This window comes from Lissotriton helveticus, chromosome 7 (assembly GCF_964261635.1).
Source record: "Lissotriton helveticus chromosome 7, aLisHel1.1, whole genome shotgun sequence".
NCBI lineage: Eukaryota > Metazoa > Chordata > Amphibia > Caudata > Salamandridae > Lissotriton > Lissotriton helveticus.
The window spans coordinates 1,390,951,859-1,390,973,271 of NC_136068.1; the positions used below are offsets into that span (position 1 = coordinate 1,390,951,859).

Sequence of the window (21,413 nt, forward strand, 5' to 3'; positions counted from 1 at the left end):
CGAAAACGCGAAATCCGTTCCGTTTCACGAAATTAATTGTCGTTCTAAGATGGCTGCCATGTAGATAGGTTGGGGAACTTTTTGACTAAATTCCGCCGTTTGGGATGCGAGGGGACGCTGGAAAGACTAATTTACGACTGTACGTCCAGTCGTAGACTACGTGCGCCTTTTGCCGAAATAGAAATCAAGTGCGTCTTTTGCATCAGGTTTTGTTTTAGACCATTACAAGATCCACAAATTTGTAAAACAGGGTCGCAGTATTGTAATTTAAATGTTAGGAGGCAAATAACTACCGAACTGGAGGAATTTAAGGCGTAGCGGCCATCTTGAAGCGGTGGTTGTAGGTCGATGCGCTCGGTGCTCGTTCCTATCGGAGGCGGAAGTCACCTCCTTCTTTTCGTGTTGTTAGGGGTTCCGTCCAGTGTACCCTTACAGTGCACGAGATGCTTTGACTGTCATCCAAAGTGCAGGGACCTCGCCCTTCAGCCATGAATCTGCTGCCTGCCAACCCGCATGGAAACGGACTGCTATATGCGGGCTTCAATCAGGACCACGGTGAGAAGGAACAGAAAACACTATAGTTTCTGTCAAAGCCGATGACTACATCTTTAACGGGAATTGGGAAAGAGTGGCGAGAGACAGAGGCGGGAGTGTGACATAGAGGCGTGGCTTGGGTGTGGTTATTTGGGGGCGTGGTCGTTGCCCTGTTTATTTATTTGGGGAGGGGGGTGAAGAAGACCAGTAGTGTGGATTGCGCTGCCTGAAGGCGGAGCGCTATGTAGCGTAGTGCTGTTTTAGTGTTGGGAGCGTGAGGTTTGACTTGAGCTGTAAACTTAAACTGGTTATTTCAGGGCAAAGCCTGAACGTGTATGGCGTTTGTAATTCTGATAGATGTTTCTAACTGCAGAATCCTCAACTTGTGACTATCCCCAGGCACTAAATTGTGTCTGGAAAATTCAAAGCAATGCTCCTGTGTGCCGACAGCTGACGCCGTGTTTCTGCATCAACAACATTCCCCCTTGGATGTGATTAGTGGAGCTATGTATACATGCCACCCATGTGTGTTGACGTCAGTTCTTTCTTTGTGTGGCTTCAGAAGCTGGTCCAGAGCTCTTCTCCTTTTTTCTCTTCTTCATTAGTGAAAAAGATTCCCCCCCCCCCCCAAAATTGTTTTCCAGTGTGCAAGGGATGTCACACCCTGAGACTATGGATCGCTCCCAAGGCAATCTCCCTCCCCATCAAGTCTTTGGGTAAGGTAAAGGAAAACGACAAGAAGTCCAAACAGGACTCTGCACTTTCCAAGCACTCTTCAGAGAAGTTGTGAGAGCGAGAAAACTATTCAGTTTTCAGCGTAGATGATCTCTGAGTTCCTGGATCCATCGACGACCAGCAGCAAGTCAAAGTCTTTTTTTTTGTGAGACAATGCTGTGCATCTTTGGAATGTTTCTGGTTTTCTGTGGTGTGCCTTCAAGCGCCAAGAATCTGGAGGGCAATCTTCACAACAATGTTATCCTTTTAGAGAATATGCAAGGGGTCTGGTGTATCAACAGTGGCAGCCCTCACTGCCTGCACCAAAGGCTTTTTTGCCCTTTCAAAGCCAAGGTGGCTGGTTGGCGGACAGTAACACAGCCAAATGGACAGCGTTCCTCCCAATCTTCTGCCCTCTGGCAAAAACTGCAAAACCTCTATACACATGCGTCCAGTGGAAGGCAGGATCAGCCACATTCTGTGAGGATGGTTGTTAGAAATGGGATTTTTGGTAGGCTAGGGCATGTGCCAAAGCCAGGCAGAAACCACCATCTAGTCAGGATAAGGGAGTTACACTCACCCCCTTGGTAGCTTGGCACGAGCAGTCAGGCTACTCTAAGAGGCAGTGTGCAAAGCATTTGCACATAACCAACAGTAATACAGTGTAAGCACTACAAAAGGACACCACACCGGTTTAGAAAAATATCCAATATTTTTATGAACTCAAGACAAGACCAAAAACGATAAAAATCCACAATACAGTACTTAGAAATCTCCAGTTATCAAAATAACCTTGAAAAACAGTTCCTTGAAGTGGATGGCTCCATCCGGGGCTATCACTGCGTTGTGAACAACCAAATCCAAACAGTTCTGGCTGACCGCGGCGTCGCGGGCAAGCTACGGTGTCGGGAAGACCTGCAAACAGTACCTTTTAGAAATGCAGGGTGTCGGTGACCTCTCGTTGAGCTTCTGAAAGCAGAGCGTCCACTGGCGTCGGTTCTGGAGGTGTCGGCAGGCGTCGGGTGCTGCGGTGCAGCGTGCAGTGCCATCAGTTCGTGGTGCCTGCAGTGGCTCGGTGGCGGCGTCAGATGGCGGCATCGGTGAGACCAGGGTCGCGGTGTGAAGTGAATGCGATGCTCGTCGCGGTGCTGGCAGGTCGCGGTGTAAGCAGCGGTTTCGTCTTTGCTGGAGCGCTGTCGTCTGGAGTCGTCGGCAGGCCAAGGCTGCGGTGTGGAACAAGGGCGGTGCGTCGTGTAACTTTACGATCGGTGCCCTCGAACCACGGTGCAAGCTGCGGCGTCGGTTTTGGCGTAGAGCGTCGGGGAGGGCAAGGCGTCGTCGTGAAGTGAGGCGGTGCAGAGTGCAGTGCCCACAGGTCGTGGTGTGAGTAGTGCCTCGGTGGTGGCGTCAGCAGGTGTCGTCGGTGAGACCAGGGTAGCGTTGCGGCGGTGCCCTCTGCGGTGCCTTCAGGACACAGAGTCGGCATCAGCGTCGTAGACGGCGTCGGGTTGCTTTTTCCTCTGTTGAAGCACAAAACACACAGTCCCCAGTGCTGAGGGCAGAAGAGCTTGAAGTCTTTGCTGTTCATGAGACTTCTTGATCAGGGAGCAAGCTCTACCTCAAGCCCTTGGAGATACTCACAAAAGTAGATTGCGGAAAGTTCAGTCCAGTCCTTTCCCTGCCCTAGACCGAAGCAGCCACTGCAGGCCAACACAGCAAATCACACAGCAAAGTGGTAGTTCCTCCTCACAGCTTCTCCAGCTCTTCTTCTTGATCCAAAAGAGTTCTAAAGTTCAGGGGTCTGGGCCGCAATATTTATATTCCAAAACCCTTTGATCGCATAGCCAAAGAGTGTCTGTTCTCAGCCAGAACCAGTTCTGCCTTCTCTGGTGTGACTTCCTGGCAGGAGGTGGAGACGGCATGGTCAGGGGCAGACCAGGCCCTTTGAGGTGCAAGGAAATCTCCTCCCCCTTCCCCAATTGCAGCCCAGATCTATTCAGCCCTTTCCTGACACACCTAGACTATCTGGAGCCACTCCTGCTCCCCAGCCTTTTGTCATCCAAAACCCAGACAGGCAATCCACATTCCAGCAGAGGTACACGGGTTGACTGAGCAAGAAAATACCTACTTTCTAAAAATGGTATTTTTAAACACAGAATGTAAAAATCACCTTCGCTACAAGATGCATCTTTAGATTCTGAGTTCAGGCATACTAAACTTTATTTTCCTACCTAATTCCCCGGGCCAGTTATGTTTATAAGATGTTATAAACAAACTCCCCATTCTGTCCTATGGGGAACAGGTAGCCTTGCAATAGCGAAAAACGAAATTGCCCGTAATTCGCTATCACGACATGCCACACACACCAGGGCATGTCCTACCTTTCACATACACTGCACCCGGCCTACAGGGATACCGTGGGCCTACCTTAGGGGTGGCCGCCGACATGTAAGAAAAGGGAAGGTGAAGGCCTGGCAAGTGTGTGCACTGCCCGAGTTGACATGGCAGTTACAAACTGCCTGCTGACTCCACAATGGTGGGTCTGAGTTACACTTTCAGGGCTACTCGTGGGTGGCACAATCAGTGCTGTAGGCCCACTAGTAGTATTTGATTCACAGGTCCTGGCACACTCAGTGCACTTTACTAGGGACTAACAAGTAAATCAAATATCCAATCATGGAAACACCAATCCATAATACAATTTACCACAGGAGCACTTGCACTTTACCACTGATCAGCAGTGAGAAAAGTGCGCTGAAACACTATGCCAGCAAAACCGAGAGATCAGAAAGCAAAAACTCAGGAGAAACATGCCAAAAGATGGCAAGTCTAACAATGGTGAAACATCGCATCCAACAAATGGATCCTGTAGATTGTCCAACAGGGCTACCCCATACCTTTTCTTTTCGATCCACTACACTTGCCGCCTACAGCAAAATGCCTTTTGGAGATTCAGCTGTCCATCTTATGTAAGGAAGTGCAGGCACTTTTAGCCAGAGGAGGCACAGAGAGGGTACTGGGTAAGTGGGAACTGGGTTTTATTCCTGCCACTTCCTTGTACCAAAGAAGGACGGAGGCCTTCACTCTATCTTAGATTTTCACAATCTCAATGCCTTCCTGTGCAAAAATCCAAGATGCTTACCTTGGCCCAGATTCTATTTGCCCTGGATCCCAGGGACTTAATGGTGGCATTTGACATGCAGGACACATATTTTCAGATCTCTTTCTTGCAGGCTCACAGGCACTACCTGTGGATCAAGGTGGGCCACAAGCTCTTTGTTTGCTGTGCTCCCTCTCTGTTTCACCAGTGCCCCTTCGGTGTCCACAAAGGTGATGGTGGTGGTCGCTGCCCATCGGCAGAGCTTTGGTGTATCAGTCTTCCACTACCTAGACGACTGGCTATTGAAGTTAGGCTCACCGCAGTCAGTCGGATCCACCTCCAAATTATTGCGACCCTCTAGACATCATTGGGGGTTTTCGATCAGCCTATGAAAGTCACACCTGATTCATTTGCAGAGGCTTCCGTTCATCTGAGCCGTCCTGGAAACGGTGTACTTTTGATCCTTTCCTCTGGACCAGCGAGTCCAGGACATTCGGAATATGATTTTTTAATTTCATCCTCTTTACTGGGTCTGAGTGAGGATGACTCTGAGGCTTCTCACCCTATTAGGCTCCTACTTGCCAACAATGCCGGATGGTACATTCCTTTGTAGAGTGACCTGAAGTTTTAGGGAGCCCAGCACCAGGGAAACTTGTCAGATTCCATCCAGCTGCCGGAGGACACTGCAACATATCTTCAGTGGTGGTGGCTTGACTTCAGTTGGACCAGTATCAGACCTCTCCTCCTGCCCCATCCAAAGTTTCTGGTGGTGACAGACACATCACTACTGGGTTGTGGAGGTCATCTGGGATATGTGAAGATCAACAAACTCTGGTTTATGGCGGAGACTGACCTCCTCCGGCAGAGACCTGCTGGAGTTGCAGACAATTCACTTAGTTTTAAAGGCATTCTTGTCAAGCATCAGAGGGAGGCTGGTGCAGGTTCTCAGGAACAACACCACCGCCGTGTTGTACTGCAACAAGCATGGCAAGTTGGGGTCCAGAGTTCTGTGCCGTTAGGCTTTACGCCTTTGCAGCCGGCTGGAACATCAGATGATTTCCCTGGCAAGATCTAAAAATGCCAAGATGGATGAAACCCAGCAGGTCTCCAGGTCTGCACTTAAACGAATTTGGAGGTGGATCCGACTGACTGCGGTGAGCCTAACTTCAATAGCCAGTTCCCCAGAAAGCACTCTTTGGGGGTCACATTCCTCATAAAGTGGTGCATGGCACTTCTGTGTGCCTCCTGCCACTACCACTTCTGCACAGAGTTATGAAGAAGATCAGGATCGACCATTCCCAAGTGGTACTAGTGACATATGAGTGGGCCCGGAGGGTATGATACCTGGAGCTTCTAGGCCTGAGTATCTGCCCTTGATGCAGTAGGATCTTCAGTTGTAGCAGCAGGGCAGGGTTTTGCACTCAATCCTGCGCAATCTGCATCTTCATGAATGGACATCAAGCGGTATTTGAATTTTTTAATCTACCTCCCAAGGTTGTTGTTGTCAGCTCGTGCATGTGGTTGTCACATCAATTGGCCTTTGCGTGTGGCTTTCAAGAAGTGAAAGCATGCAATGGCACCCAGGCTTGACTTATTTGCAGAGTCTTGGGTTCAGTAGTCTCAGGCACTTAGAAATAGATTCCAGAATAGTTTAGACTTGGCTCTTTAGAGCAAAAACAGTGTGAACTCCTATGTTGGTTTTTTACACCCGAGTAGTGTTTCTAGAGTGAGGAGAGGGGTGTGTTGATAAGTGTAATTTGTAGCTAAATTGCTGATACTACGAAACCAGAGACATGAGGACAATTTTGTCAACTGATCAATCGTGTTATTATGGGCAATACATTTCATAGCTACATGCCCTAAACTGTAAGTATGTGGAAAGTAAGATGCAATCTTAACAGTGTATTCCAGTTCCATGTTCCTCCATATCACATCCTGGTTTTTGTAAAAAAAGAACACGTAAAGGGCCCTATTACGATGTCACCCAACACCATAGTGGATACGAGTCCGACCAGCGAATTATAATGACACCGTACATATGGTTGCCAGCTCTCTTTTCTGTATGGGAGCTTGTGCTGCTGTTAGAAACCGGCTGCAGGACAAGCCCCCATACAAAAAAGGTAGTTTGTGTTCATCCCTGCACCACGTGGCAGGCACCACAAGGGGGCAATATAGGTGTCCCCATGGCCCCTAACTAGAGGCTGCAGGAAGAAAGGGGCCCTGCTAGGGCCCCCCCAACTTGCTTTCGGAAAGGCTTTCCATGTCGGAAAGGCCTTCATGGAAAGCCTGTTGTGGACTGAGTATCGTAATCTGGACAGCGTAAAGCGCAGTCCATAGGGATTAAGGTGCCAGTTCCGAATAGCAGATGGGCTCCTTGAGCACATCGCAATCCAGCCAGAATGTCCGTCCGGTTTCAAAACCGACAGTCTCCATTGTAATGAGTCTGTCGGTTCATCGTAATTGCCCCCAAAGTTTTTTGTTTACAGTACCTAATGATTGAGTTGCACCTGTTTTTTTTAGGGTGCTTCGGGAACATCCGTTACTGAAATCAGGTGTTATCTGTGGGGTGGGATGATGAGTGCTTGTGGGAGGGGCATCTGTGGCTTTGGGGGAAAAAAGATAACATCTTGTCTCTCCTTGAAAAGTTTATGTAATGCCTTTGCTGGGGTCTAGGGTAACTTGAGACCACAGGGCAACATCAGTGGTGTGTACAGTTGTTTGACATGTTTCCCAGGGTTTCTGGTACTTTTGTACTCAAGTTGAGTTTCAAAGTCACTCCTTTTGCGCATCTAATGCTCCAGCTGTAGCTATGTGGATCAATTATGCTATTCTAGTATGGCTAGTAGTCTTTGGCATTGTTACTGCAGTCAATAAACTCAGTGACCAGCCACATCTATATATTTAAATAAATTAGGTTTTCATTTATAATTAAGAAAAGTTAGGTGGTTATACGCACACTCCACAAATAAACTAGACATTTCTAGGAGTTTCTCAGGCTGAGGTATGATCTCAAGTGTTTATAGTGCTTGCTCAGTATAGGTGCAATGCTCACAGTAACATCAGGGCCCCTGTACAATGGTTATCCATGTGGGAAGGACTATGGCTTTTTTAGGTCGAGCCTAGCGCAGCGCGAATGCCGTGCCCTAGGAGAGGGCCTCTTGTAATTACTCCAGACATTCAGAAAGCTTGTGCATGTGGTTGTCACATCAATTGGCCTTTGCGTGTGGCTTTCAAGAAATTAAAGCACGCAATCGGTGGGTGCATGTCCCAGAACTTCTTAAAATGTTCTCCCATGGCGTTTTGCTGTTATGAGCTAGCAGGCTGGCAGATGCATTCCTCCTTGGTCACGTGCTTTCGCTTCGCTTTTAATTGTTATCTGCTAAAACAATTTATTGCTTTTCAGAACGCACAACGCGCCACCCTGCTTTTCTTTTAAATGCTTTTTTTTCTCTTATCTTTACTTTGTCATTTGTTTTCCCTTTCCCATGACAGGGACGTGCATCTGGTAGTAATCATCCCAATTATCTATTTGGCCATCACACTGTCTAGCGTGTGATGGCCCCTCCTTCGTCTTCCGTTTCCCTTTATGGGGCTGTGCATCTGGAAACAATCAACCCGATCGAAACTACAGTGCGAATTTTAGATTTGTTGATTTATTATTTTTCTCTTGACCTCATCGGGGTTTGTCTTCCCTCTGCCTTTACGAAGACGTGTTAAATCATCCCGATCGCATCTACAGTGAGAGTTTTACATATTTTTTCTTCTTCCCGGTTTGTCTTCCCTTTATGAAGACGTGCATCTGTTAAAAATCTATTGCACCCCCTCACACTCCTCCTTGATTCTTTTGGCGCCCGGCCTCAGGCATGCCAAAGAGACGCCACTGGTATGATCTGTGGTAATAGTTCAAGGAAGGGGATGCAACACTGCACTTTAGCCGTTGAAGAGGTTGATAGAGGTGACACACTAGGCCTGTCAGCTCTTTACAGGATGAGTTTCACGCAGTAAGGCTGAGGACAATGTGAGACTTTTAGCTTTTCTACATTAATTCTCTGCCAGCCTTCTGCCTTTCAGCCCACGTTTTATGGCGGAAAAGGAAAGCACGCAGGTCATGTTTCATTATGTAAAGCGCTAAAGCTCGGAGGAGGGTTCCTTCTTTGTCCAAGAGGGGTACAAAATAATCCATAACAGCGCGTCTCTCAAGCGGCACTCCTCATTCTTTTAGTCCAACAAGTTTCAATAAAAAACTTTAGGTTTGATAGCATTGTATGTCAGGAGCCAGTCTCCTTCAGCTGTGCCCCCAAAGGCAGCAGCTGCTGAGATTGTGTTTAGATGTCTCATAATGTAATGCATCTTTTAGCGTGACACAAAATAAATACCTTCACTACCCATTTGTCTAGACATGTAAATTGATTGCTCTAACTAAATGTGTGTTCACCCCGATCCCTACATTTTCGTTACAAATTTACAGCATTCTCATACATACAGTATTTGTTTTTTCTACATGTTTACATTTCTGGACATTTATTGTTTGTACACTTCGGGTTTTTATTTATCATTTTTACCACCAGTCCATAAAGAGGTGAGGTGGCCAGCCCAGCATGGGAAGAGGTTCTAGATATTCCTGTTATGTTAGGGATATTTTTATAGCGCGCGACTCATCCGGGGGCATCTCGGCGCTTACTTAGTGATAGGGCTGTCGGGGCCGGACTGATTCACGTATTCGGAATAGGAAGGCTTTTAAATGTTTTCTGAAGATGTTGTAGGAGGTGCATTCGTGCAGGGCAATAGGCAGTTGGTTCCAGTAATAAGGGGCAAGGTACGAAAAAGCCTTTCCACAGGTACAACAGAGGTGTATTCGGGGAACCTTTAGGAGTGCTAAGGAATTTCATCTGAGATTACGACCCGTACCTGTTTGATGAACTTCTTTTGGAGATAGTGGGGACCTTTGCCATTTAAGGCAATGTAGCTGAGGCAGCAGTTCTTAAAGTTAGATTGCTTCCTTACTGGGAGCCAATGGAGCTCTCTCAGCAAAAGGCCTGAGGGAGATCCTGCCGGGCGATTGAAAATCATTCTTGCTGCGGTATTTTGAATCACCTGCAGTTTGGCAAGCAGCGTCTTACCTACTTCGGCCAACAATGCATTTCCGTAGTCCAGGCGACTAATCACCATAGCCTGGACCAGGGTTCTGCAGTGTTTGATAGGCAGATAGGGCAGAATCTTGCGTAGCTTTATAAGTCGATTATGTCTCGTCATGGTTTTGTGGGTGGTACGGGGGATGTTCTCAGAAGCAGAAGAGACGTGCTTTTGACATCTTGCCCCCAAGTTCGATCATCCTTCCAGATAAACAACAGGCTGATTGCAGTAGGCATCTTCGTAGCATTCTGAAGAGTATATAGGTGTCTTTCTCAAGAGTATCTGGGTGTCGAGCACACCGCGTGAGAGTATCTAGGTGTCCTGACATACACTGTGAACAGTATCGGGGTGTCCTGGCATACCCAGTGAACAGTATCTGGGTGTCCTACAGGGCACAAATCCTAAACAAGCCCCGCATAGCCAATAGATCTCGCCTTTGGGACCTTATACAAGCATTGACATAGCCAATAGGTCTCGCCTTTGGGACCTTATAAGTGTTAAGCCATGCTGCAGTTCATGTTGTTACACCAAGGATATTGTGCTGCATAACTAAATACTTATAAGGTCCCAAAAGCGAGACCTATGGGCTATGCCAATGCTGGTATGTAAATGCTTTTCTTTTCTATGGCTCATGTTTCTGACATGTTGTTTGCTTATATATGTAGGTGTTCGTCAGCCTTCTCTTCAAATGGCTCACAACATAGTTAAGACAGGTGGAGAAAGGTTAGCCATAATAACAAGCCTTAAAAATGCAATAGGTCTCGCCTTTCATTCAAATCACCGCCAGGCTCTTCCCGCAATCCTAAACTGTCCTGTTCTTGCTAAATGCACCGACCGTTCCGTAAATCAGTAATCTCCTTTGAATATAACTTGGCGGAAATGAATAAATAAGAAAACTAAAATTCGCCTAGATATAGCAGAAAAGGTTTTTTCCCCCCCGGAAACATGGAAGCGCTGTAAATTAAATACGATCTTAAATCGGAAGAAAACTCCACGAAAATAGACATCCGGCGTTCTAGGTAGCACATTAAGTTCCCAAATGTGTGGCAAAACGACAAAGAACACCTAGTTAAGCAAAAGTAATCTGTGTATTTTAGTATATTATTTTCAGAGTGTGAAAAAAAATTCAGTTGAACAGTCATTCTTCGTTGTTCAGTATCTTGCAGCGACTTGGAATTTGGTGTTTACAAAACATATTGTACGTGTTAAATGCTCTAATTTATTATATTTTTTTTAGTTATAAGCCATATTTAGAACACTGTTGCGAAATTAAATGCATTTCAATCAAAAAATGTTGTTTTTTTGTTGCTTGTCGAATCACTGCATGTGCAGCTTGTGGTGTTTCTTTGAAAAACTATGTTTGCATAAATTCCCATTGAATTGCATTTGATCGCACTTCGGGGCGCTTCACAACCGGTTCTCAGTTTATATTTGTTTAGTAGTGTAACGGTCCATGACAAATGATGTGTGGGGACCATCCACGCACTCGGTGGACTCTGCTCTGATCCTCGCTCTTAACTGCATTTCCATCCTGACAAAGCGCTGAGAAGCAGCTGCAAGGAGATACCTAGCGCTATCTAAACACCCACATAAATAGGCTTGCAAACAAAGCAGCTACGTTCCATTTAGAAACCTGGTACCTACAGGAGACCTATAGATGAGACGCGGCAGTGATGAAAAGTGACCACAGAAAAAAACCTCTTACTAGTTTTTCGAAAACGATATATTCTCTATGCGAGAAGGGTATACTCAGAAGTGCTGTATCACTACACCAGATTCCTCGCGAGGCTGTCGGAATATTCCGCCCACGGTGACATTATCAAAGGAATATTGCCGCGGTCCTCCCGATAGTAGATTATTTGAATCCCGGCTCCAGCTGCAATATGAACTGTGCGCCGGAGTCCGTGCTGTCCCCGGCCGCATGGCGACACAAAGGTATTTACATTCATTAACTTGGGTTTTCTACTTCTTCCCAAAGGTCAAGTGGATGCCAGATACGTAGACAATCGCTTCGTTTTCTTGGGTCTGAGACAAAAGGGCGTGGATCCATCCGGCGCCCAGCCCCACCATGTCCACACTGGCCATGCTCAGGGCACTGACACTGCAATTTTCCTACGAAGTATGTAACAAAGGCTTTCTGTCAATTTAATATTGAAATAAAAAATAAAAACAAGCCGGCTAACAAGAAAAAGTTTCAGGTAAAAAATGTATCAAAAGAAAAAATTTAAGATGTCACGAAGAATAGCATGGACAGAAAGGCACGGAAATTACAAAAACTCTACTCAGCCCTTTGTCTGCAAACCTAACCACAATTTTACTTCAACGCTGAAGTAAAATTGTTCTCAATTCTCTCTCTGGAATTACTGGCACAGGAAAGAAGCACTTTTTTTCCTCAGCAAAAACAGCGCCAAAATGTTCAGATCTGGAAGCCGTTTCCGAGTTCATTATATACATTGAAATAGCAGCCACACCAATAAACAAGCGCACGCCATTGCAGGAAGGCAGCCGCTGTTTATTTTTGCATAGCGCTTTCACTTTAAGTGAACGCGCAATGCAAAAATAAACAGGCGGCGCCCTGTCTCCTTTTGGGATGGCCCATCCGTACTGGATCTCAGGGCTTGTTTATATAACACGCCTCCTTGAGATAAGAAATTGCTTCACAATAGCCGAGAAGCAGGCGATCCAGTCCGGATGGGCCGGACCAAAAGCCGAAAGGGAAGCAACACAAACAGCTCATTTCCAATGGCACCCCACCAATTAGCATAAGCGGCGACACCAGCAAATGGAAATGAGGGGCGGGGCTTCAATCCCCCTTCTGAAAGTCCTCATCCACAACATCTCTCGCCAGTGTGTAGCGCATGTGCTGCGACGCTAGGCGAGACCTAAAAAGGGAATGCTAGTAGGTGGTTAGAGCTGTCTAATCAGAGGCTTTAGAAACAAGCATTTGCAATGCAATAGGTCTGGCATTTACTTGAGTTTGAGCTATTGGCATTGCAAATGACAATGTCTTTTATTTGTGTTTTGGATTTTAACCCCTTTAGTGCTGCGGTCGGCCATTGGACTTTGCGAGCACTACCTCCGTAGTGCTGTGCACGTCCAACGGCCGACGCGGCCCCACCCGTTTCTTAGAACGTTCAGCACTGGTGCTGAACGTTCAACGCAAAAAACGGGTTAAAACAAATAAATAAAAGGGAGTTATTTACAATGCCAATAGCTTAAACTCGTTCTAGAATGTTCCCAGTATCTGTGCTGAGTGCCTGCACTCCCGTCCCCGTCTACACATTTCCCTGTCTGTGCACATGTGTAGGTCGTTTTAGGAGAGGAGGAGAACTTCTTAAATTAAAAATGCTAGTTGTAATTGGGTGGTGATGGAAGCATTAAATAGTGATGGGGCAGGGGTGCATATTTGGTATCTGGTTGTATGGTATTGTATGGTATAGTCAGTAGGCTTTCCCCTCCCCGTGTGGATTTCATGGTGTGGCTTGCCTGTCCCACAACCCCCTACCGCTTCGCAGTTTCAGCTGCCCCTACCCTCATCCTTGCTTGTTTTAGTTCCTGTCCCGAGATACAAGCTGACGAGCACCAGGACTGCGACTGTGTATGACATGCAAATCACAAGGGGGGCTCATTCTGCATTTCATCCTCCAGGGATTAAATCACTGCTGAACAGCAAGTGCTAGTTTTGTTCTTGGAAGCAGATAACATGGGTTCTAGCAGCACAGATGCGTTACAAACTAGCTGCAAATGTGGGCAAGGGTTTCCAGCACTTCCTACTATTCAGTGTGGGAATATGTCTCCTTACTGGGTGGCTGTGTGAAGGGCGCGAAACGTGTGACGTGTAGGAAAAACTCACTTTCACGTTTCTTCACATCTGTGTGATATCCGTAACACAAAGCTGTGTTTTAAGGGGAACCTTCTTATGTTCCCATCCGTTTTTACAAGCTATGACTATAATACACACCAGGGCTCGAGAAATCTGAAAAATGGTACTAGTCCTGCAGGTCTAGTACTGTAAAAAAACTCTTCGACCTAACAGTAACCTACTTGACATCCGTCTCTGAAAGCGGAGCAACTGTGACAAGATAACAAGATTTAAAGGCATCTTTATTGCTCATTTGCTTTGTGAGCAATAAAAAGGCCTTTAAATCTTGTTATCTTGTCACATTTGCTCCGTTTTCAAAGACGGAGGACAAAAGTTAGTATGTTTTCCTACTCGCCAGAAAGGACGAGTAGGGCCTAAAAATAGCTCGACCGCCTTAAAATTTACCTCGCAAATGCGAGCAGTTGAGTGGATTTGTCGAGCCCTGCACACTATCCCGCGTAAGAACCAGATCAGGCGTTCAGACCAAAGCAGCACAGCGCTTTGAGGCCAGATAGTGACAGGAAGGCGCTACACAGATGTGAATTTGTGTTCACTGTAGTCCCTAGAAATGTACCCTCACGGTACGTTTAAAGCGTCTGCTTATGGAACAGTGTCACTCTGAAGCGTAATAAAGGTGCCACCGTAACTGAAGTGAAATGGAATGTATAATACCTGCCAATTTATTTTTAGGATCTGTAAACTGCGCATGTCATATGTGAATATAGAGTGAGTTAGTAAAAATATATAGTGTAGTAATATGTGGTCTTGTACTGCACAGCCAAAAAGCGCACACCCGCTCTCTCCGGGACCGCAGAAATTGAAACGAGACCTATTGCATTGCAAATGCTTGTTTGTTTCTTGTGTTGCAGTAAGGGATGATTCTGTACTGTCACGTATGTCTAGCTCTACTCTGTGAGGAGGAAGGCATCAGAAGAACTTGGATATTGCAACATCCTTAAATCCTCGTTTATTAGGACCCTGGAGGCCTAGGGAAGCTAGTATCCGTGTCAGATTCCCAGGAGAGCCACTTAACTTTGTAAACAAGTAATATTTAGATCGTTTTTGTGCAAAGTTATCTCGTGCGTAGGGTGTGCTGAAAATCTGGCTTGAATCCGGCCCTCTTGGACATCGTTTGGACATCACTGTTCTAGAGAAAATAGATTTATATTATTTCATGAAGTCCAATGTGTTCTGAAGATTGCAGTGTCAACTTCCCCCTTCAGATATGTGGGGGCAGGAGTCACCCCAAAGCACCTCACTGTACCCACAGGGGATGGATGGCACTTGTTACACTAGCCTACCTCATCAAAGTAATTACCCTAAAGATATAATTCGCAACCATGTCGTACCACGTGACCAATATGTCTCGTCCAGTTAAGAGTTTTTTCTCCTGCAGTAGAAGCACTTCGGTGCGCGGTGGACAGTGCTGCTGTGTGAGAGCTACATTCAGCATCAGGTAGGCCTCGTGGAGGGCAGGATTGACACAGATGAGGAGAGTCGCCTCCACAGAGGTGACGAAAGTCAAGTTGATCAGTGACGTAGCAAGGGTGCCCTGGGCCCCCATGCAAGCAAGTGAAATGCCTCCCTCCCCCTCCATTCAGTATGGTGGTTAAAGACAGATATAATTGGGATGCAGGCGACCCATAGTACCAAAGCATCTGTTCCCCTCGACATCCTGGTCAAGCTGGGGACTAAGCAGGATTCCTGGTGCAGCAACAGGAGGGGAAATGAGCACAGCAATACATAAGGGCAGTGCATAATTTGTAATATAATGAGTACCCGTGCCCAAAGCACTGCCCAAAATACAACAGCCGGTGCTATTTAATGTCCCTGTGCCGAATACCACGTCTGCGTATTGTATTCCTGTATGCACCTCGTGCCCATTTTAATCCACTTCCAAACACTCTTTGATTCTTTATATCCATTCTCTATACAGGCACCTGCTTTCTCTCTTGTTGATAGAGTTTCGGTCTTCTTTTCCTTCTTTCCGGTTTGTGTGTTCCCCTCTTTCAGCATATGAGGAAAAATAAGTGCCGGATGCCCACCGACCCCAAAAATCACTGCCAGTGGCCGCCACCGGCTTAAATTAAGTACTGCATTAAGATCTGCATTGCGTAGCGGTCAGAGTGCACACAGCTCCACTCGCTCTCTCGGCACTAATGGCCCGCACGCTCTACAATTCACCTGCTTTGTAGTTGGTTGAATGTCTGTCCCCGTGGAATACAGAGGCCCTGAAGCTGGCTCCAGTGCCTGCCGGGGCCTGTGCTTTGCTCTCTGTGCATCCTCCCCTCTCAACAGGAAGCCTGCAGGCAGACACTCGCACCAATAAAGAAAATAGTAGCAGGCAGCTTTTAAAAATAACGGCTGCAGAGCGAGCCGGGCCTCCCCAATCCTCTGGGCCCCAGAGCATTGCACCGGCTGCACCATACTGCATGCCCTTGAAGTTGATGGGAGAGGAAGGTGAGGAGGATGAAGCACCAGTATAGCGCTAATACTCCATGGACTGACCGCTTCTGACCTCTAGAGATGTAAACAGTATGTTTGAAGGAAAGGAAGGGAGAAGATTAATAGCCAGCGCTCATTGTTTAAGCTACTAGATATGTTGCCAGCGAGCAAGCGTTTGAATGCCAGTTCCTTGGTTGTAGCGCTATACAGTGTAACACACAAATCAACCTTGCACGATCACCCCTCAACACTGCACTTTTTTTAATGTAATAACTATTACACTACAAATTAGCTTAGTAGCTGAGGACGATTTTTATTGATCAATAGTAGCTCTCATAACGGAGAAGGTTGGAGACCCCTGATTCAGACTGATCTTGTGGAGACCAAACCGCTGACATCCCGGTAAGAAAATTATACTTGCTTAGTGCATCATGAAAGGACTGCCACATTTCATAAGCGGCCCGCAGAGCTTAAGGCGTGTTAGCCTATGTAGGGGCATAGGAAGCCTTTACAGGGCACCAAATGACCCCCAAATCTCCATCCCAGTCCCACACTAAGCTCAGGCATTCGCGCTCACTTCAGTTCGCTGTTGGTACATTTCAACCGACACCGGTTTTTATAGCAACCCCATATGCCATCACTTTAAAAATCCTACAACCCCCACTGGCCCTGGTTCCCCTAGGTGATCACTTCACCTCAGGCTCAAGATTTCCACTCAAAATGTCTGCTACTGCGAGTGATGCTCACAGGAAGGGCAGGTTTTCATAAACAGGAAGCACCGTCGGCGTCCGCACCAGCATGAAGTCCTCGCGCCAGGCGGTGACTCACAGTAGATGCCACGCGGGAGGTACTAACTCTGCAGATTCACGCGCTTTCAGCAGGGATCTGGGATCGCCCACTCATTCATTTTGCTGCAGATCTTGTGACGGGCGTACAGCCCAGTGTCCCCTGCTTCGAGCTGGGAACATGCACAGTCGTACGTTCCTCTTATTTAAAGATCGTTTCTTAATCTAAAAAAAAAAATCTTAAACTAATATTTTTGTTGATTAAGCCTATATGATGACTTTCGATATTTAACTAATGTCAAAAGATGAGACGGTTTGAAGGAAACCGGGAATAGATGAGAGTTCTTAAAATCGGCATCATAGATGAGTCAGTCAGCGGTGGAAAGTGCGTTAAAAGTATGAGAACTGTGTTATGAGGGGCACAGCCCTTAAGTCCTTTCAGGAGTTGAGGGAAGAGTTTGAAATGCCGCACACACAGTTCTTCAAATATCTGCAGTTTCGCCATGCTCTTTCCCCTGCATTAGAGGGGTTGGACTCGCTACCGGAGTTCAGTCCCATTGAGGCTAAACTGTTCATGGGTGAACTGACTGAGAAGAAGATCTCATGCATATACCAATCCCTAGTCACACACTGTGCGTCCTCATTGGATGGTCTGCGGTCCAAATGGGAGAGAGATGTGGGGGAGATAGATGAGGAAGGGTGGAGGGAGGCTCTTGCGGCCCCGAGAGAGGCTGCTGTCGCCGTGCGGCTGCGCTTCATCCAATTCAAATACCTACACAGAGCTTACTACACGAGGGAGAGGCTGTGGCGGGATGGACTGATTGCTTCCCCTGACTGCCTGTGGTGTGGTAGGGAAATGGGCACGTTTTTACATACGGTGTGGACGTGTGGAGCTATCGCCCGATTTTGGAAGCGTGTCTGGGACTGCCTGGATCAGGTCCTGGGCTGGCAGCTCCCGCGCACGTCGCAGCTGGGTCTTTTACATGTCCTGGAGCAGGTGGGTGGCAACATCTATAAGAGGCATCTCCTACTCTTGGGCCTTACAGTGGCTAAGCGGGATGTGGCCCGTGCCTGGAAGGATCCGGGGGCGCCCCCGATTGGGGTCTGGAAACGGGGCATGGACTACTGCATGGGACTGGAACGCCCCGTGTTTGAGGCCCGAGGCTGCCCTAGAAAACATTATAAAATCTGGAAGAGGTGGGCAGAGTATAGGGGGCTGTGGCTGGAGCCGCCGGCACAGCAGGATACACACGTAGATCACTTGTCATGAGTACCGGGGTGGGAGTGAGAGTGCATGGACATCTTAGTACAGCTTACGTTGTGTTAGATTCTGGTGACCATCGTGAACGGGGTGGGGGTGGAAACCGGGTGGAGGGATGTTCTGGGGTTGGAGGGGGGGATCCGGGAGGTTAATGTCATTTGTTTTATCCGCTTACATATGTTGATTGCTGCAACTGTGATTCACGATAATTTGCATACGGTCTCTCCAGTGTCTGGAGTACTGTGAATGTTTCCGCAATCCATGTTTGAAATGCCAATAAAGATGGTTTTGAAAAAAAAAAAAAAGTATGAGAACTGTGATGATGCGCATAATGGGGGCGGGGTGAGTGAGTGAGGAGGCGGGGTCTTTCTTAAAAAAATAGAAGCGGCACTGAAGAAAAAAAACACGCCCACAAGTGGTGCGAGCGGGCCACTTTAAGGCATATATTTTCAATTATCGCGCCCGTGTCTAGTGGCACGATAATTGAAAACATATGGGTTTTGGTGCACGTAACAGACACCAATAGTTCATGGGGGGAGCAATGCGCCCGCCTTTGGCCTATTGCGTGCGCTGTTGAAACCAAACACGCACTTAAAGCCCAATTACTGACCCAAAACAGAAAACACATGCACGAGCATGTGCGATTCCAGGCTCCATTTCTGAACCCCGGAATAAAAGGACTCTCGCCTGCGCGAGCACTGCTGCGCAGTGCAACGCAGGTCGCAAGACCTAAAAAGACAACTTTTCAGGAGTTGGTGAATCCTTATAAATTGGCATAATATTTTAAGATTTATCTCTTTATGCCATTGAGAGTTTTGAGTTATATAGTAATTTTGAACAGCATGGTTTAGTGGTGTTATTAGGTCAAATTAGGGCTGACATCTTTTGTGTTGCATAATTAAAATTTTAAATTGCGAACTTCCTTTGATAAGTAGTAACAAATGGAATTCTGTTGAAGATTGGTTAAATATGCTCCGCTTTTAGAGAGGACATAGCACACTGTGTTGTATTGTGGAACGTTATTTTATTTTTTGAAAGTATTGATGTTGACTCTGTAGCTGTATTTGTATATGTTGTTTTATACACCTGCGACCTTGGCCCGATAGGCTGTATGTGGATGTCGGCACAAATAAAATCTGTTTTGAGAAAAAAATATTCTCAGCTTTAGCATGTAGCTGCGACATTAAATATTGCAGGATGTTAAGCTTTGTGATAAGATAGGCACTGATATTTTAAGAGCATTTCATGTAGCCCAGGTTGATATTGAGGTAAAACTATTGTTCATCCACTATTACATGCTTGAATTTTCAGTAAGAATATTAATCAGGAATTTAAGTAGTACTCAAAGAGGGGACAAAGGGCTTTTGGACAGGTACAGCATAGAGGCCCCAAGGGAAATCTTGGACCCCTCTGGTCAGGTTGGTCTATACTCCCATTATCGGACTCTCACTTCAGAGGAACAGCATAATTCTTTTGTCTATACTAATCAGGAATGTAAACGATGTATAGTTCTGAGCCAAAAATGTTATACTGCACCATTCTCAGAGCTAGAGTCTCTTCTAAAAATTGTATTGATTCCCTCAACAACTATATTCCATCAGTGGTATGTTCACCCCACCGAAGTACTCGTAGATAATAGCGTCTTCAAATGGCCATGCCTCCACCAGGAGACAGTCTCTTGATTTTGAGAAATGGTGGGATCTGTGAAATAGTGCAGTAATGTAAAATTACCTCAGTCCTCAGAGAAGAGTTATTTTATTAAAACTGAGGCAGGGGCAAGGTTAAAATCAGTGAGATGTATTAGGGACGAGTTATCTATCCTTCACATCCATTTAGTGATCAGGTAGATTGACATGTTTCAGGCTACTTGTGCATGGTGAGGTCGTAATTTTTCTACAGTACCGTCCAATGTCAGATTCCTGTGGTACCTGGTGGAGCACTATCCCCCTGGAACTTTGTCGACTAGTACAATGACTTAGAAAAAAGTGAAATCAATTGCTATTCCCTTTTTGAGGAGGGCTAAGGCCCCATAGGATGTAGTGCCGAGGTGGGTGCTGAAATCAGCGCTGCCAATTATTTTGTTGGCTACCCACGCACTGCCAAAGCTGTGCACGTTTAGCCAAAATAACATACCACTGACGATGAACATAACACTGGTTGTTGAGTGTTCCAGTACAATTTTTAGAAAATACCCTATCTCCTAGAATGGTGCGATATCACTGATATTTTGTGCATTAACCAAAGAACACAAGTGAACTCCTCTTTCCTTCTTATCACTCCCTCAAGTTGATTGTTTTTGAACCAGAAATGTTATAGCCTTTAAAAACCGTGTAAAAAAAATCTCATACAAGACAAACCAAAAACGTGACACAGTAGCTTCAAAAGCACACGACAAATAGAGATTTAAAAGTGGCCAATTGTAAACTGCTGGAGTCTGGAGCTTAAAAAAAATAAGAGGCCTACTTCTATGTAGCTGAAGTGTCTCTTTCAGTCCAATGTTGAAAGGCCTGCATAGGCCGATTTCTCTAACTTACCAGCACTGAGACTGAGTTACCTGGATAGAGACTAGCAACAGCATGCTAGAGAAAAGGCTTACCGGTACAAGTACTTTAGGAAAGTGTCAGGAAGCAGACAAGGCCCAGGGTAAAATAGGATTGCTTGTATGTGGAGTAAAGGGGGTGGTATGAATTTTACCCCTGTAACACTTTATAACCCAGATTTAATGAACTCCTTTGGTTCAAAAGCATTTTTGGTACAGAAATTAAAATTCTCTTCATTTATGCAGAATAGAAGTTGCGTTTTTTAACAAGACTAATAAAAGTTATTAGTTACATGTTGTCCCTGTTAACAGAATGTAGGATATTGGATATTTGGTTGCGGGGTGGTAGCTCTCCTCAAGCAACAAGCACAATCTTTGTCTGGGTGAACCACAAAAAGTCGCTAAATGAACCTGTGCTTAATCCTCTGGTAGCTTGGCACTAAAGCAGTCGGGCTAAACCTGGAGACAATGTGTAAAGTATTTATGTAGCACATAAATAGTAATAAAGTGAAAATAGCACACAAGTAAAATCCCACACCAATTTACAACAAGCATTGAAAATGCAATACGTATTGCCTTTGATTAAGTTAAAGGCGTTTGCTTTGCTAATGGTATTGTATAGCAAAGCCAATGGCTTTAGCTTAATGAAAGGCGAGACCTATTGCATTTTTAATGCTTGTTATTCTAATAATAAATGTATGAGCGTAATTTTATATGTCCACTTGTTCCGCATGTGTTTTATTGCCGCTCATTTAGTTTCACTGGCATGGCACCTATGTAATGTTTGCTTATACGGTAAGAAAATAAATATCTAGAATGTAAATACTATAAGGCATGGGTTCAGTTTATGGAGACTGTGTAAACCAAGGTTTGCTGTGCAAGTCCCTGCTTTATTGTTGCGCTTACAAAACAGAACCCTGGACCATACTGACCCACCGGACCTTTGCTGGCACCAGAACACAGACACTAGCTGAGGCTGGCTGCCAATCACGGCTGGCCTACTATGGCGCTGACTGATTCCGCGCTTTTTCACTTACCAC

The 21,413-nt window shown here is 46.0% G+C and overlaps 1 protein-coding gene across 6 annotated transcripts in view; it reads left to right on the plus strand.

Annotated features, from left to right (window-relative positions):
• Nucleotides 1-355: 355 nt before the first annotated feature.
• Nucleotides 356-21,413, plus strand: part of WDR45B (WD repeat domain 45B) — an 830,957-nt gene continuing 809,899 nt past the window's right edge. For 3 of the 6 annotated variants that reach the window (XM_078654713.1, XM_078654715.1, XM_078654714.1), the window contains exon 1: nucleotides 367-555. In XM_078654713.1, coding sequence (XP_078510839.1) covers nucleotides 489-555 — 67 coding nt within the window. In that variant the 5' untranslated portion in view covers nucleotides 367-488. Of the gene's footprint in view, nucleotides 556-21,413 lie in introns of all 6 variants that reach the window. The other 3 variants (XM_078654716.1, XM_078654712.1, XM_078654717.1) reach the window with 3 other exon arrangements.